This window comes from Lipophrys pholis (genome assembly GCF_963383615.2).
Source record: "Lipophrys pholis genome assembly, chromosome: 14".
Lineage (NCBI taxonomy): Eukaryota > Metazoa > Chordata > Actinopteri > Blenniiformes > Blenniidae > Lipophrys > Lipophrys pholis.
The window spans coordinates 5,377,431-5,395,707 of record NC_137633.1 but is presented as its reverse complement, the minus strand read 5'-3'; the positions used below and the strand labels follow the sequence as shown (position 1 = coordinate 5,395,707).

The 18,277-nt window shown below is 40.0% G+C and overlaps 3 protein-coding genes across 4 annotated transcripts; 1 reads left to right on the top strand and 2 right to left on the bottom strand.

The window, feature by feature from the left end:
- Positions 1-3,433: 3,433 nt before the first annotated feature.
- Positions 3,434-7,656, bottom strand: LOC308119677 (dynein axonemal light chain 1-like; the record flags this gene model as incomplete). Its single annotated transcript, XM_080479826.1, has 7 exons — positions 3,434-3,639; positions 3,813-3,939; positions 4,113-4,168; positions 4,266-4,321; positions 4,486-4,595; positions 4,717-4,755; positions 7,612-7,656. The coding sequence occupies 7 exons, from the start codon at positions 7,654-7,656 to the stop codon at positions 3,434-3,436; spliced, it is 639 nt and encodes a 212-aa protein (XP_080335952.1).
- On the top strand, positions 7,601-13,268 carry tedc1 (tubulin epsilon and delta complex 1). 2 transcript variants are annotated; one of them, XM_080480863.1, is made up of 8 exons: positions 7,601-7,852; positions 8,049-8,133; positions 9,079-9,290; positions 9,393-9,527; positions 10,042-10,110; positions 10,311-10,397; positions 10,667-10,810; positions 11,985-13,268. In XM_080480863.1, exons 1-8 carry the CDS (start codon positions 7,715-7,717, stop codon positions 12,324-12,326), a joined length of 1,212 nt encoding a protein of 403 aa, XP_080336989.1. In that variant the 5' UTR covers positions 7,601-7,714; the 3' UTR covers positions 12,327-13,268. The 2 variants fall into 2 exon arrangements, with proteins under 2 accessions (XP_080336989.1, XP_080336988.1); XM_080480862.1 differs by having other exon boundaries at positions 7,616-7,852; positions 9,390-9,527.
- A 1,764-nt stretch (positions 13,269-15,032) lies between these two features.
- On the bottom strand, positions 15,033-17,212 carry pth2 (parathyroid hormone 2; the record flags this gene model as incomplete). Its single annotated transcript, XM_080479825.1, has 3 exons — positions 15,033-15,201; positions 16,773-16,937; positions 17,109-17,212. 3 exons carry the CDS (start codon positions 17,210-17,212, stop codon positions 15,033-15,035), a joined length of 438 nt encoding a protein of 145 aa, XP_080335951.1.
- Positions 17,213-18,277: the final 1,065 nt, after the last annotated feature.

Sequence of the window (18,277 nt, the reverse complement as noted above, 5' to 3'; positions counted from 1 at the left end):
CGAACTTTAACGCCACTTTCCCGTGGGGCTCTGCTGCTCGGAGTGAAAAGTTATCAAGTCTTACATCTTGTTATGAGCAAAGACGTCGCATTTTGTTTCGTGCCTGTTCGGATCAAGAGAGAGCAACTGCGGCATCCTTACGAATCGCATGGATCTTAGCTAAAAAGAAAAAGCCATTTACTGACTCGGAGACAGTGAAGGAGTGTCTGCTTGCATCCATTGAGGAGGTGGTAACCGATGAGAAATCCCGAAAAACCATCATTGATTCCGTCAAGCAAATTCCAATATCTGACACGTCAAATATGAGGAGAGTGGAGTCCCTGGCATCTGACGTTTTCGAGACGCTTTTGGACAAGCTGAGGAAGGCCAAGGTGATGTCTCTGGCCGCAGACGAGTCGGCGGATAACAGCGATGTTGCGCACTTGTGCCTCTACGTGCGATTTTTTGATGGGGGACGTTTTCACGAGGATCTGCTTGGACTAATCCCCATGGAAGGACACACAATACCGGTGACATTCCTTTCTCCAAAATTGTCTCGTTCTTTGAGGAGAACAACTTGGATTTGTCGCGGATCAACCTGTTGGTGACGGATGGTGCGCCCTCCATGGCCGGCAGGCACCGCGGGCTGGCCGCCAGAATGGCCGCTGCGGCTCCGCTGATCAGAGCGCTACATTGCCTCATCCACCAAAGCGTCCTGTGCGCTAAACTCAGTGGTGAGTTAAAAGAGACCATGGATTCTGTCATGGCAATCATCAACTTTATCCGTTGTACATCCAGCTTACAACACCGCCTTTTCCGCAAACTGTTGACGGACACGTCTGCTGAATATAAAGATTTGCTTGTTCACAATGACATTAGATGGCTGAACAAAGGTAATGCATTGAAACGTTTCTGTGAACTAAGGGAGGATATTCTGATGTTTCTGCGAACTTCAACATTACAAAAAGCTGGCAAGTTTCTGTCTCTGATGGAAAATGAGGAGTTTAATGCGGCTGTTTGCTTTCTGAGCGACATTTTCCATCATTTGAACCAACTAAACATGGAGCTGCAGGGCAGAGAGAAGACAGTAGCAGAGCTTGTTGAGAAACTTCATGCATTCCAAAGAAAGCTCTCCCTCTTCTCTGTTGATCTTTGTCCTGGGAGGATGCTTCACTTCGCCACATTGAGGAAATCTGGTCTGAAAATTACCAAGGTGATGTCAGGATTTATTGAGTCATTGAAAAGCAACTTTGCCAGTAGGTTTGATGACTTCAACATCGCCACTGAAGTTATGAGATTTGTGAAGGACCCTTTCTGTGTGAATGTGGAGTCAGACTTTGCATTGAGAGGAAAGGAGCTGGTATCATCATTGGATGAGGCGTCTTTACAACTGGAACTCATTGACATTCAGTCATCAGCTGACTTGCAACAGTCATTTCAGAAGGCAGGTTTTGAAAAATTCTGGACCTGTGAAGTCAGCCAAGAGAAATTTCCACACTCAAGGGATCTTGCACTTTTTCTTTTGACAATGTTTGGTTCAACATACACTTGTGAGTCGTCATTCTCACATATGAATGCAATTAAAACTCATGACCGCATGTCCCTTACTGACCAGCATCTGCAAAACTGCCTGCGCATTGCCTTGACAACCTATACACCTGACTTCACTGGTCTTGCGAGGTCAAAAAAATGCCATTTTTCCCATTAGATGGCAAATCTTTTCGTGTTGTATGTAAGTGATCAGTCAAGCAAGCAATGAGTATTGTTTTATGTTTACTGTTTGGCTCAGCTGGACTGAAATTTGGGGTGTCTGATGCAATTCCATCAAAGAAAATGTAGTGAAAAGCCCTCAGCAGAGGAACTGCTGAACACTGGCATTGTAGAGAGGCCAACTGAGGGACGGTCACAGTGATTATTCTGTCTTCAAATAGATGATGGTTATATGTTATTTGAATCATTTTGTCTCGATAAAGTATCTTGCACTTTTATTTTGTTATAATTATATTTGGAGGCATACTATGCACTTTTGTTTTGGATTTGTTGGTGCACTAGGAGGTTGTTTGCCTGTTTGATTAATTAAATTCTAAATGACTGATTTGGTGCTTCAGTTTGAAATACCATGCACTGCTGTGTTGCTGCAGTTCTCTTTATTTTGCACTTTGTTACTTTTGTTGTTATTTTTGGTGGAGATACATTTGATGTTGCCTGTTAATCAAATGACTGGAATCATAAATATTGAGGATAGCGACCTGTAAAGTTGTGTTGGTACAGTTATGTTCAATAAAGTGATGTTTACTGTTGGTTAATTGTTTTTCTCTAATTGCCTGTTAATATGGCCTGGATATTGCTCACCTGGTCCGATTTTTTAATATTCAAACAAGCAATTTAAGTGTCACAATGGCAGTATGTGTCAGTGTAGCACAAAGTACATTGTTAAATACTTGCAAAATACAATACATTGATTTCTTCAATATGTTGTAATTTTTTCTTTATTTGTTACTGTAATTACTCATTTTGTCCGGCCCCTTACTTTTCATCAGTTTCATGAACTGGCCCCGATTCCAAATTAATTGAAAAGCCCTGCTATATACTGTACTATACAAGGAACTATATGTTACGTCACGGGGGCCCCTCCCCCTTTCTTTTCTACTCCTCTTACGGGCATTTGGTCCCATTATATTCCCCCGTTAATTTTGTTGGTCAATTATCAATTAATAGTTTGGAACTATGAGCAGCGGTGAGCGAACCCGGGTCTATACTGGTTTGTGTTCGCGTAATTAATTACTTCCGCTCCGCCTATAAATAGGCTGGGCTTCGCGCACCCCAGGTCGCTGGCTCGCTAGCTCCGTCATTCATTGCCTTCGTGTCATTTCCTGGGAGGCGCCGTGTTCTGGGCGCGCTCTCGGCCGTATTGTTTTTGCTTTTTATTTTTCCCTCTGGATCTAGTCTGGGTTTGTGCTTTCTTTCTCAGCCTGGTGTCGGTATTGGTTCGACGGCCCTGTACAGGGTTGGACCATTTCCCTGTTCCCTGTTTGTTTTTGTCTTTTTTGGACAGGTGGACGAGGCTCTCCTAAAAAGAAATCAAAGAGAATAAATTAAATGTTTAAAACTCATGCCCTTGTCTCCCGTGTCCTAAAATGTGTTTCCTCCCTCTTTGGGGTCATAACACTATACACAGTACGATACACAGTACTATAAACGATACTAGAGACTGTACTATACACGGGACTATACATGGTACTATACATGGTACTGTACACGTTACCATACACTGTACTGTACACCGTACAATACACAATACTATACACTGTGTGTCCGGCCTGTTCTCCTGTGACCAGTTCCCGTCTGGCCTTATACTGGTCCTCTTGAGCAGTAGGTTCTCTAGGTTCCTGTGTTCCCCCGAGTCTCCAGGTTCCAGTGTTCAGGGGGTGAGGCTGCTGCACCGAAGCGTCCATTACGGCGACGGATTATCATCTACGTCCATGTCTTCTGATGGCTGGGGGCGGAGCAATATCATGCCATCAAGCCACTTCAGGCTCGGAAGTCGACTGGAGGCTTCTGCCATCCAGGTTCCTTCTGCCGACTGCTTCTCCTCCAGAGGATTTCCAGAAAACACCAGATTTTGTAGGCACGGGAGGTCTGACAGCCGGTCAAACTCCACTACAAAACATACAAAACAAACAGCGCTTTATGACTTCACTGTGGAAAAGTCAAAATGATATTCACTCCAACCACAAGTTACCAGAGGTTTATACAATACTTTGGCTGTAGAAAACTAGAACATGTCTGTTTCAGATGTTCTCATGTTGACTGTGTTCATGATTGTAGCTTACCCCAGCTCTTGACCAGGTTATTGGACATGTACAGGAGCTTCAGGTTCTTCAGGACATGGATCCCCTTCAGTTTCTCAATGGAGTTAAAGGAAATCCACAGCTCTTCTAGTGTGTCTCCTACTGCATCCTGCACACACACACACACACACACACACAAACACACAGACACACAGACATAATTCACAATAAAGCTCAGATATGGGAAATCACTTCGAAAACAAATATGTTCAAAAAAAAGAATGACAGTGTGAAAGAGGACAATAACAAAAGGAACTAAAATGAGTTTCATTAGTAACTCACCAGTCCACTCAGTGTCTTGATGTTGTTTCTCCCCAAGGATAAAATCTTCAAGTTCGCTGGAAGGACACAAGGCATCACATCACATTACAAAGACCACGAACACAGTGAACGTGTGTCTGTGTGGTTTCAAGTGTCCATGCAGTGGGTACTCACTCATTCCATTGAGATTGGATATTTTGGTGATGCCATTTGTGGACAGACACAGGTTCCTGTGGAGAATACAGTGCAAATTAATCACAGGCTCAAGCTGCAAGAGCAGTGAGTTTGGAAGTCTTACAGGAAGATGCCCACTTATACTTGTAAATCCATTTGAACGGCACATTTGCAAAACAACATATCCTCCACACACTGAAAAAGCCACAATAAAACTCACTCGCAGTTTACAAGTTTGCAGAGAGAAGAATCCATCTTCTCTATAAAAGGAATCTGGCAATGCAATTTGATTTTCTTGGCTTTGCTCACTTTGTCACCGGTTTTCGCCTCCTGTGTGCAAAAATAACAAAAAAAAGTAGTATTACTACACAGCTCTTTCTTGATGCACTCTGCCATACAAACACATACATCTCTGTCTCATGTGTAACAGCTGCATGTGTGCGCCACTCACCCATTTGACCAGGGCATCTTTCACAGTAGTAGCCTTCACCTGGGGGACAGTACATAACACTCAGTCAGACAGGGAGGAGCTGCATTAGCAACAACAGTTCAATGGCTGTTTTTTTATTTTATTTTTTGCAATATTGAGAATTTAATGATATTGGCATTCCCTCTTAACACAGAACGAAGTCACATTTTATGAAGTGTACACTACATATACAAGTGTCGTCCTCTAAGCACAACATATGGGTATAGCTCTGTAGTGAGCGCTATAGTAACAGCAGGTCAATGAAAATGGCTGTTTCATTCTTACAAAAGAGAGGGAAACAAAAGAGAGAAGTTTCATTGAAATCTGAGAGATGTCACTTACCATGGTTGTGGTCTGAACAGCTGATTTTGTCAGCTCTTAAAAACAATCTCTGTAAAAAGCACCTAGAAATAACTGTGTTGTATTTGCTGAAATACAAATAAAGTTGAAATGACTTGAATTGAAATAGCTATGTAATTAAAGTTAGAAAACGTTTGCTGTCAACAACAAAAATTCAATGCTGAGCTTCTGAAACTTGGCTTTGAAGTAACTCGCTTTAATGTACCTGCCTTTGAAGTACTCGATTTATCTGGGGCGGGGCTTGCGCATGCGCATGCGCTCAGGCTACCAGATTAGTCCCAGGTGGACTTCGTGCCTGCGTCTGTCGATGACGTCACACACAATATGATCTAAGGCAACTCCATATGGACAAACTACATTACGGGATCGATGTATCCATCGATCGATAGATAGATACACAGAAAGACAGACAGACATATATGTATATAGCTAGATAGATAGATAGATAGATAGAGACAATATTACTGTTATTTTTTGTTTGACAGACGTTTCTGTAGTTTTCATTATTAACATACACACGTACACATGTGGACAAAATTGTTGGTATCCCTTTGTTAATGAAAGAAAAACCGACAATGGTCACAGAAATACCTTGAATCTGACAAAAGTAATAATGAATAAAAATTTTATGAAAACCAAGCAAATGGAAATCAAACATTGATTTTTGAATTGTGGTTCTAAGAATTATTTTTGGTAATATTAATTATAATAGGTGATATTTTATATTTAATATATTGTATATAACAAAGTATATAATATATAATATATTTCTATATTGAGATTTGGCATTTTTCGTGCTCTTAATGAATTTCTTTCCTTTCTTGCTGCCAACGTGTCACTATAACATCTGCCTAACTCCTAGAATAAGTTCTGAAAAAGTGTATGTTTTTGCAAAACCAAAAAATAAGCACACAGAGTTACTATAACTCCAACATGAAGTCAATTCAATGATGTTTTCTGAAGCAAAGAACAATGAAATGTCCAGAAAACTCCTTTAGCTGTTGTGTTTTTGCAGCCTTGTAAATGTATGTTTTTACAAACTCACCCTAACGGCATGGCTCTGGGGGTAATGCTAGTTTGCTATCTTTCATGGCAGCATATCTTAGTGAGTCTCAGTCTTGGGTTGTCTCATCTGCTCCTGAAAAAACCTTTAACAGTTTTAAAAGTTGCCGGCTTCTTTGCAATTTTTGTAGTTCGTCTGGTGTTTTTCCTGGGCTGGATTGGACCCTAATGCAGGCTGGTTTTGGTGCACATGCCTGATATTTGACACCCCTGATAGAGATGTTTTTTTTTCTCAGATTCCCAGTCAAAGTTATTATTATTATTATTAATATGATTCTTGCTGACAAAGTGTCAATGATGTTGTAACAGGTAATCATGTAACTATGCAATGACTTTTGTTGTAGTTTTATTTTCTGTACGCACACAATTTTACTTAACAATATAGTTTGTCTATGAGCACTTGAAAAACACTTTCTGAGTTTTTGTTTTATTTGAACAGAATAAAATGTCCACATCACAAACAGCCATACAACCACCAAACAAAAAGATTGTTTGAAAATAATAAAGAAAAGAAATAAGAGAATGAGTCAAGCGGAATAATAAATAAAAAAAATTAATGAATAAATCTAAAAAGGCAAAGTATTAATATTAGTAGTAGTATTATTTATTTATTTATTTATTTATTTATTTATTTATTTATTTATTTATTTATTTATTTATTTATTTATTTATTAAATTTGATTTTTTTTCGGAACTTTATTGCACAAAGAGGGAACATCCAAACAATGCAATCAAACACTCAACACAACTAAAACAAACAAATGTAATAGAAATTGCTCACAAATAATACCTTCATATAATCTTAAGCTCTAGTAATTATACGTTTTTAACTATAATAAATGAGAATGACAAATATTTTTAACAGGAAGAATATAATTCCGATACAAAAGGGACCAGGTGAGCAACGGTCTCATTATTCCTTTTGGAATATTTCTTTAAACATCTCAATAGTTTTATTGCTTTTATTTGGTATATACGTATATTACTTCTTGTTTTAATGTGTTCTTTAAATTCAATATAGAACTTAACAAAATTTGGGTTTACCTTTGCCAATCTGCATTTGTGAATGTGAAATTTTCGAATTAGAATTATTTAAGTAACTAGGAATTCCGTGTCTTTATTGTTGTAATCACAATATGCAATTACACTTTTACAATAAATTTTAAGATGATTTTTAGTTTTACACAGTATATAATTCTTAATTTTAACCCATAGGGTAGTTGAAAATGAATCCTCAAAAAATAATTGACATAAGGATTCATTTTCGTTGTTACAAAAGGGACATTTATTTTCAATTTCTAAAAATGTGGAAAAATGTTCGTCTATGAGCAGTCGAAGATCGATTGAAAAGGAATTGACCTAAAAACCACGTGGTGTCAAGTCATGACTCTTATTGGCTGATAAAAATGTCAATCAAAATCCCTTCGCCCGCTTCCTTGACAGCGGCTTCGTTACCCGGAAGTTGCTGGTTTTGCCGCGAAGTATCAACGGTTCCGGCATAAATATCTACGTACAACAACCCGAACAAGCGTTTAGTGGACGTAATTTGACAGCCATCATGAAGCGGAATAAATCTAGCAGTGTGGAGGTGAAACAGGTGATCGGAGCTCTCTGCAGGCTCCTGGCGGCCGCCGGGCTGGACGCCATACCCGCGCCGGAGACTTTCAGACGGGCTAAATTCGCAGGCAGAGGCGAGGTGTGTTGTGTTGGTCACAGGTTGCTTCTGCTTGGGCTCAAACGGTTGAATCTCGTCTCTAATTTGAATATTGAGTAATTTCATTGTTGTTATCCTCCCAGTTATTGCACGTGGATTTGATGAGGGTAAACATTGAAGACCGAGCCTGATCCAGTGTCACCACGTGTTTGCTCTTCTTTTGTTTTGTTTTATTTAGGAGGATCCGTTTTGGCAGCTTCTCTCCAGCATCCTTCTGACTGCTGGTGTTGTTACTCCTGAAGTCAACACAAGACTTGGAGGAGGTCAATGAAACCTGAAACAAGGCAGCTTGTATTGTTTATTGTGGTACTGATGCTGAAGATGTCAAAGCTTGTGTTGCTCACTATAATGTGGGCGGAAATGGGGATTTGAGTGGGATTGCACAGCTCTTTTACATGGTAATCTGAGACCAGGGGCTCCAGGAGAAAATAGGGTAGGGAGCCACAGTTTTACAGCATTCTGTGACTACATAATAACATCAAGCCTATTTGAAAAAAGCGGTGCAGTAGAGCTAAGTGGCCTCGAATTAAGGATGAAATCAAGCTTTTCTCTCCATCCTAAATGTTTCTGCATCACCCTGCTTCGATTTTGTATGAGTAGCTCATTTAACAGCAGCAGTTGTGACTGAGAGGCTTTCAAGGCCACATCACATTGTTTTCATCTGTTGGCACTTTCCGAGAGGACTACGACAGCTATAAAACAGCTATATTCAAAGGTAAAAACCAAAAAAAGAGCTCCTTTGAGTTAGGAAAGCGGCTTGTACTTTGTCAATTTTCTTAAACTTCATATGTTTAGACAAAATTTGTAATATTTTCCTTTTGAATGGGTAATATCCGATTAACGCAGCATGAGATCAATGACATCTACCTCGGTGTTAAAAAAAAAACAAGCAAATGATTTACCTCAAGGTCATTAAGTCTTTTTACAGATTTTCTATTCACCATTTCTTCTTTTCTTGACAAATACATTCTTATGTGAGAAAGTCCAACAGAACATTGCAAACTCTTTCCACAGTGTCTGTACTATTTGAATGTTTTCCGGCTTGTCCTTGCACTATCAATAATTTTTTGCTCTCTTCCTTCCTTAAGAATAAAACCACCCTGTTCTTCCCACCTGACTTTGCTGTGCCATTGTCTCTCAAAGGCCTAACTGCGATTAATTGTGGACGCACAACGCGGTTGAATTTTATTTATTTCTTTGTATATCAGATCGCAGGAAGCTGGTTGCAGTGGGCCTATGGCAGACTGGTTACCATGCTGACTGGATGCGTGGGGAAGAGGGAGAAGGAGACGAGAGCAGGAGTTTCTCCAGCAGGGATCTCCTCCTGGCACTGGGCTGGCTGCTCGCCGCAGGAACGCTGGAGAAACTGGTCACTCGGCGTGTGCAAAAACTGGACACAACACTACTCGTGTCTCTCCCTGTAAGTAACACTGGATGTGCTAGAAATTCTATATGCTGCTAAATCTTGTACTGTGAATTTATTTATTTGTGTATATCCGTGATGCCACTGTGTGTTTAGCAGGACCCTCATCCGTCCAGCGAGCTCCAGTTTGACTCTGCCTGCCTGAGGAGACTTCATTGGCTCACCGGGAGTTTGAGACATCACGGACGGACACTGCTGGCGATGCTGCAAGAGCGAACTGGAGCGCTTCACGCTGTAAGAAAATCCTCTCCTGTCTATATGGGCTAACAACTTGGTGATAAAGAAACTAATTGAATATTATGCTGCTTCAGTTACAGAATGTGTTTGAGTCAGAAAGAAATATTCAAGCATGGCACAACATGGTATTTGATTGACACACGGGAGAAGGCATTTATGTTGTTATCACACCTTATAAAATAAATCTTTTTGCGAGCAAACTCTTTGGATTAATTTAGATTTTGTGGCTGCAGTAATATTAAACAATAATACACTTTCCTGCCCATTTTTTCGAGATAACTTACACTTTCAATATCTGACTCTTCTTAAGTATTACTGTAAGTTTTTGATGTCATTATGAATCTTCAGTTTGTCTCTGCTTTTCTGGCCAATCTGTCAATGAGTTATGGCTTTATACATATTTATGCAACAGTGACCAGAAAGGAGAAAATCAATGACAACATGCCCTGAATACGTTGTGATACTCACTGTCACTAAAAAAATAAATAAAAAGACATTAACTTGTGCTCAGGTTCTTTCTGCTAGTACTCCCTGCGATGCCTCTTTTTCTCCTGGTGCAAGCTCCGAGGTGCTGAAGCAGGTAAGTGTGGGCTTGTTTTGATAAAAGCATGAATTACGTGGAAAAAAACCAAAACATACCATGAATTTGGTTGGACATGCTTGACTTGCAACACAAATCTGCAAAGTCACATTTCATAATTAAATACAATATGTAAGCTTTTACATCCTTCAGCAGAGTGACGAATGTCCTTGAAATGGTCTTTTCTCTCTTTGTTGCAGGATTGTGTTTGTATCCGGCAGCTGTGTGATCTCTTGGAGGCGTATGTGAACTGGAAACAGGTGGAGGCAGTCTTCTGGACGTGGATGGTGCGTTCAAGAACACAACACTTCTTCAGAAAGCCACAGTGTCTCAAGCCTTGATAATCTCTTTGATACGAGTCAGTGTCTCCCGTGCAGAGGCAGCAAAGCGAATTGTAAAGTTTTGAAAAAGAAAATCTGCAACAGAAAGTGTCTGTGTGTTCTGACCCGTTTCGACACTATTATTCCAAATCTCCCCAAACTACCGCATTTCTCAATCCTACACCGTTTTCTCCACAAGTAAATGTGCCTGTGTGTGTGTGTGTGTGTTTACATAGGACAGTGTGATGGACTGCCATCTGACAGAGTCAGTGGTTCAGAAGCCTCCAGTCGCATTTGATGGGAGTCCACAAGTGTGTCACCACCAAAACCGGGGGCTGGAGAAACTGGAAGACGTGCTACTGAGACTGCACACGGCACAGGTAACACACACGCACACATGAAATAAATAAAAAAAAAAAAACGCAGTAAAATATCAACATATCTGTTTGTGTTTGTATTTCCAATCCATCTACAAAGAGACGTTACAAAACATCTAATTGTAGGTCGTTAAATTGTAAGAAAGTGCCACTGATGTTAATATTCCTGAGCAGTCTTTTGGACATTTCTGGAGTTTTTCCAATTAACCTGCTGGATTTAGACAGGAGCCACTGATCATATGCTTTATGTTCCAATGTACTTGTAATCACTATTTTTTTGTTCAGTAACATTATGTTCTTCAGACTACACTTACGCAGCCTATAATCCAGAGAACTGGTGGATTTGTGTCCAAGTTCACTTCTGCTAAAGTGTTGGCTGATTGTGTTTTGATTATTTTCTAAATTACTGAGGGATTTTTGGGATGTCACTCCAAATAAAGCATTCTGACATTCCCCTCTTAGAACTAAGTTGTACTATATTTATGTTTATGAACTGAATTAACTGTAAACAAGCGCACCAATCCATTCATACCTGCCTCACCTATTAAAATCAGGGTTGCATGAGCTTGGGTTCCTTCAATGAACAGATGCAATACTTACTCTGAGGCGAGTATATCGACTCTCACGCCCCCTGTGCTTTTCTGAATACCAACAACTTCGATTTAAACTTGCAAAGTCTCATCCACGGCTGTCAAGCAGCTATGAAAGTGACAGCTGAAGGTTGGGACGGAGGACAGCTGCTGTGTAGTTAATAAACTGCTTCTGTGTGACTTTGAAATAAATAAAACTTCCCCGCGTAAGCCCCCGGTGGTAGAGCATGAGACTCATACTCTCAAGGTAGTGGGTTCGTGTCCCATGCCGGGCGCCACCTTCCAGTGAGCTCACCACCTGCAGGAAAGGTTCTTAATCGGTGCTATGTGATCAGTCCTTGGGCTGCCACCCCTGCGACCCGGAAACGGATAAGCCAGAGAAGATGGATGGATGGATGCCCGCCCTGCGTAATCTGCTGTTAGATCCTGATGGATCATGTCATCATCAGAGATGATTGATGAGTAAATAATAATAGTGCTCTCAAATTCATAAATACACACTATACTGCTGCAGGATTATTTCTTTTTAAAATCAAATGTTGACTGAGAACCCGAGTATAAACTGTATTCCACCTTTTTTCACTCAGGAAGAACAGTGGAGTGACAGTGGGGCTGTTAGAGGAAAGAACATTGGAGACTGCTCCCTTCCTCCCCTCGCCTCCTCCCTCCTCGACTTGTCCGCCCCGACTCGGGTCTGTCGGGCCAGGCTCCAGACCAAGAGGCCTGTGAGACGCGGCGGCTGTCCAGCAGAGGGACCCCCCGGCTCGTCCCAGTCTCCGGACCTCCTCCCTGCGCCTCATGCTGCAGAGACGCTGCGCCGCTTGGAGGCTCAGCTCCTAGAGAGGAGGAACAGGCAGAGGCTCGCCAACAGGGGGCAGCTCCAGGAGATGATTGGCAGACTGGATGAGCTGGTGTTGATCCCCCCATGAACCTTGTGTGTTTTCAGTTTTGTAATTATTTAGTCCACTTGACCTTCAATGTTTGTTTCTCTGGTGTTTAAACTGTGAAGTTTGCAAATGCTTTGTATGAGAATGCAAGACAAATGTATAAGGCAATCACAATACACACAAATAATTTATTGATGCAATGTGTATACAGTAGCTCCAAAATAGGACCAAAAAAAAGTTGCATCTTTTCATAGGCGGTTAGCAAACTCACTATTTCTGTGTGAAAGCTGCACCAAAAGCTTGGATCTTCTATTGCAGGAAATGAGCTTCTGGAAAGAATGATCACGAACAGCTGTGCTGTTGCATGAATTAGAACTGTAAATGCTAATTATTTTAGCGTTTACAGTTAAATTACAAATGTATCCCTAATATTTGTGAGGATGAGACCTGGTTGTTGAACTGTTTCTTTTTTCAGGTTTGTGTAGGCATGCTGCTGTAGGTATTTAATGAAGTGGAGGAAACAAAGTGTATCTTCTAATAATGTATTGGCAAAATGCCTGTGTGTAGAAAAAAAAACAGATGGTATACGAGCTGTAAGCCACTAATTGTCTTGGTCACAAACTATTAAAATAAGAGAATAACAGCTACAGTTTTCTTGAGCATAGTTACTTTCCATACACCCAAATGTTGAACTCTTGCATCATAAGCTTGAATAGTCAAACTTCTGGCTCAGAAGCCACTTTATGTGAAAAATACAATGCAACTTGGTACGTTTTTAATACATTTTCTTTCCTCTATTAAAATGCAGTGTAATGGATGAATGTGTACAGTAGGAATTTAACAACAGATGGTGTTGAAACAGTTTTATTTTGGTTGATTTGTAAAAATTATAAGCATGGATATTTCTGCCCAGAGATCTGCACCCGTCATTTTTTTTCTTTTACATTTCTGATTTAAAAACAAAAATAAAAACCAATTTTGTCTAAAAAAAAAAAGAATTCTTTCGTTTTAGTTTATTGTAATAAATACGAACACATTTTGAGTAAAAATGTATTCTTTTGTTTAAGTTCTATGTTCGTGCGCCACCTGCTGGCTGGAGGAATAACCACGCTACAACCATCAGGATCAGTTTCCTCGAGTTGTGCTATCTATATATCTTTTGTAGCTGCAATGCCTGATTTTACTTCAATTGTTCTACGTTCTTGTGTAAATTTGTAAGTAATCCACGGGTCCGTTTCACGATAATGCTTATTGATCAAGTGTCTGCTTCTCGTGTCACGATGCTAATCGCTAATCAATGCTAATCACTTTTTGATATATTATTTAATTCAGGTGATTAGTTTTGCTGTGTTAGTTCTATTCGATGGGCTTACTATTCCTTCACCTGCCTTTAATCGATTTTATTTATGTTACTAATTTTTAATTGATACGCACCCAGTTGACTTTTGTGGTGGTGTGCACCTTAGCCCAGCAGGTGTCGCTGTTTACTGTTTATTCACGCTCATCGGCCACTTCATTTGAGACCCCCTACATCAGACAATTACTTGTACATGGCAGAAGTTCAATATATTTCAGTATTCAAACATGGTGAGGAGGAATTGCTGAAGTTTAACTATGAGAATAGTTTAAAAAAATATAGCTGATTGAAGTGACTTTGAACTTGAGCTGATGTGAGAATGTTATGACTTATTTTAGTCAAGAACATTGGACATTCTGTTGTGTCAAGCTTAACAATGTTACCATGTGTGTAACTCTGTGATAGTGAAGAACTATTATCTCATTCACTATGGCCTCCTTGAGCCTTTATTCGGGGTTAAAGGTCATCAGCAGTATAAAATAGTAAACCGTACTGTACCATTTGAAACATCAGTTGTAAAACTGCAAAGTAAAACGGTCATTCCTGATAAAACAAACCAACATTCATTCATTCATCTGTCTTTAGGTCGCAGCTGACTCTGCGTAAAGGCGGACACGCCCTCCACATGTCGTCAGTGTTCAGATTGAATGCAGGATAAGTTCCCAAACCCGAACCCCTGGCTGACCCATGTGGTTGTTCCGGCCTGCGGTAAATAAACAGCGTCGGGTGTCGCTGTGACATTATCTGAAATAAGAATTACTTTTAGTAATTCACAACACTGATGCAAGACGGAACACACACACACGCACGCACACACACACACACACACACACACACACACACACACACACACACACACACACACACACACACACACACACACACACACACACACACACACACACACACACACACACACACACACACACACACACACGGCATGTCTGGCTGTTATACTTTATTTACATTTTGAAAATTAATACAAAATGTCAGTTTTAATGTGTGTTTTCTTGATAATGTTGCCTTTGATAAAGGGGCAGAAAGAAAACACATGGTTGATGTGGAAAAAAAACTTTTTCCATACTTTGTACAGGGCTGTAATAAAAATGTTTTGGATCTTCAGAGAAATTGAATTACATACAACAAATTTTTATTTGGCGTCAGAGCTATGAAATATCAATCTAATCACAAGTGGCAGACATTGAAAATAACATTTCATCTAATTGGATCACACAAAATGTTGTTCAGCAAAACACAAGAAAACATTCATGGATCAGAACTGATTGAAATAGCATCTAAATAAATGAAGAAATTTATGAGAAATATGAGGTTTTTTTTTTTTTTTTGAGAGTTGGTAGCGATTTCGTGGTCTAAAAGTCGAACAGACTCAGTTATCGCGAAGAATTAACCACCAGTAGTTTCTGCATGTAGGTGTTGAGCCACTTCTGTCTCTCCATAGAAGTGAGAAGTTTACTCTTTTCCCTGAAGGCAGCGTCGTCAGCGACGCCGATGTTCCTCTTCATCGCCGCGGCTGCTTGAGAAGACCACGGCCCCTCCACGCTGGAGATAGCAGGAAACACACCGAGCGCTTCAACATGCTGGTGAGATACACAGCACTCACCATGCACGCTTGTTACTCCTTAAATATGAGTCATGTGCGGCCACACTTTCCATTACATTTTTAATAATAATGGAAACACGTCCTACATTCTCGCTTCTGTCTTTGTCCTTGAGATCAGCACCCATTGGGATCGCTTGTTCAATATTTAGCTGTGTTGCTGTGATAAAAATGACTTCGTTTATGGTTTTGGCCGTAAGTATATTCAAAAATATGCTTTGAAATGATCTTAGAATGAAACTGCTTATACACTTCCTATTGCAAAATTTAATGGGCTCCAGTTACTGCGGCAAGATGTTACGTTTTGTCATTTTACTCCGATTATTTCACCTGAAAATGACAGATTTTGTGATTCTTTTGTAATTGAATCACTTTACCGTGACCTAAGGTTATTGTTTATGTATTTTTGGGGGGATTAACTCCCCTAAGGAGTTTCACTGTGCAGTTTTGAATTATTTGAAAGGGACCTATTTTCCACTTTCCCGGCTTCAGTTAGCAAAAATACATAAATCATATAATTTTTTTAAGACGCAGTTATAAAAGAGGATCGTTTATGTTTTTTTCCATGGGGATTACATACCTTTAATTTGAGCAACTTTGTGTGTGAGTTGCTATTAATGATGTTATTCTGAGATGCGGTCACTTAAAGGGGGTTCAGGTCAGTTTATTTTCCACCATAAAGCCTCATGAAAATAACCTATTATCTGGGATTATTACTCGAAAATGAAATAGTATGCAATTTGTTTGGTTTGATCTACCTAAAGGTGATAAGGTAATCCTTTATTTGTCCCACAATTAGGGAAATTGGCATTGTTGCAGCAGCAAGTCGACAGTAATAAATAGAATAACAGGAATACAGGCATTAATGATAAATATTAAAAACAATAATAACGTAAAAACAACATAACTGTGACAATATTTTACATTTTACATTATGTGCTGCTGAGCCTCAAATATTTGATGAAAATAAAAACTGTGTTTGGACAGTCTGAAAGCTTTGTTTATTTTTCCTCAGTTACTTCATGTGTTTAAGCCAATTATGCTGCTTTTACCATATTTTAATTTCGTGTGCCTGCCTCTTTAAGGAGCAAATATTACTATTTAGGCGCCCGTTTAAATACATACATACATTTAATGTACACAAAAAGCACTTCAAAATGTGCCGAAGTTTTGGGGCTAGTGTGCGATGGCGCTTGTTAAGGATTTGGAAAACTGTTTCCACAAAGATGAGCAAAAACTGCAAAACTGATCTGCCAGTCAAAGTGAACGGGATTTCGCACGCAAAGAAAAATGTGTCTTAAATTTTCTAGTTAGCATTATTATACACGTGTTAGGAAATATCAAAATGAAACATGGTCTGTTCCCCTTTAAGAGGCTGAAAACGGTGGACCTCGATTAGTTACCTGAGAGTAAGTTAGTTACGTTTTTGCTTGCAGGAGGAGTCAAAACGTTGGTTAAAAAAATTCTGTTTAATTTGGTTCCTTCCCGCCTTTTCAGACGTCGCAAAACTTGCCTCACTCCTGCCGTCTCCGGGGCGAAAAGCCACGCCTCGCTCCTCAGCCGGGCCTTGCTGTCGGCGGGCGCCGACATCATGTGGACGCTCCAATCGCGCAGAGACACGGAGGGGAACCGGACGTCCCAGTCGTCTCGCTCCGGTCCGTCTGAATCGTGAGGATTTCTGCAAGAGGTGACGTTCCACGTAACAATGGCATTTTGGAATTAGGGCATTAAAATAGTGTAAGTCACATTTTTGTTATTCGTCATATCTAAGTTGCGAATAAATGGGGCTATGAATAGCCCGTCCTGGACCTATAAAGAGATGTGGAGAACAAAAAAAAAAAACGCCCACCTGAGAGGCGGGCGAGGCCGAGGGAAGCCGGACGTCACCAGGGTCATACCCAGGATGCAGAGCAAGAGGGAGGACAGGCGAGGGAACAGAGGAATCTCCGACATCCTACATGGTTAAAAAGCAGAATCAACTTATTAAACATAGTCGTGCTGCTCACCTTCATGGACTTTTAGATTGACTTTTATATTTCATAGATTTTTTTTTCATCTTCCTCTTTCGTCAGTGGTTTCTTTTGTTGATTTAAACAGATTTATTTGACCTTCTTTTGCTTTCAGTAGGTGCCTGCTTGAGCATTTCAAATGAGAAAAGAGACTTTTAAAAAAAAAAAATACATATATTTCAGGCTGATTTCATCACACCTGAATTAGAGAATATGTCATTTAAATTTCTATTTCTGCCTCATGAAGTTCAGTAAGAACTGCCGAGCTGCTTTTCACTGTGCTGATTTAAAATTGAGCGTGAATACGAAAGTGCAGCCTGGAGGCGACGGTCAAGCAAAGCAAAGTGAAGACCGTTCACTAAGAGCGGCCTGAACCAGGAGTCTGGACACGGTGAGCTGTGATTCCCCGGCCCGGCCCGGCCCGGCCCGGCCCGGCCCGGCTGGACCTGAACCCGAAACACCAGCAGGTAACCTGCGGCTTCTTGTCAAAGAGGGAGACTAAAGGAACCGGATGAGGTGAAGCCCACAATCAAAGCAACCTTTAAAACTGAATGTGATGTAAATTACTTTTATTATGGATTATTTTTAACGGAATCAAACTCCTTTAGTATAGTATATCTTTATTTTTATTTTAAATTTTATTCTTAATGAATTTTTTTAATGAAAGACAATTAAACAATAATGTCATTATTAATAACATGAGGGGAAAAAATAATAAAAAATATAAGATTATTATTAATCAGCACAATATTCATAACAACAATAATAACAACAATATCAATTATAACAATAATAGTGTACATTTGCTGACCGAATGGGAAATTGAAGTTATCTTACCTCAGATAAAGTCTAAACATTGTCCACCAGCACCTTTGATATCTTCTATATGTGTTCAGGTGAAATCACATTTTGCTGTTATTGGCTTTAATCATTTGATCATTGATTTGCGTCGCAGTGTCTCGTGGTGCTCTGGGGCTGCAGACGTGCACTTTCTCTGGCTCACGTGCGG

Coding starts and splice junctions, on each gene's coding strand:
- tedc1 (XM_080480862.1), top strand. CDS start 7,715: ATGAAGCGGAATAAATCTAGCAGTGTGGAGGTGAAACAGGTGATCGGA. Junction 10,111..10,310: donor GCTCCGAGGTGCTGAAGCAG/GTAAGTGTGGGC, acceptor TCTTTGTTGCAG/GATTGTGTTTGTATCCGGCA. Junction 10,811..11,984: donor TGAGACTGCACACGGCACAG/GTAACACACACG, acceptor TTTTTCACTCAG/GAAGAACAGTGGAGTGACAG.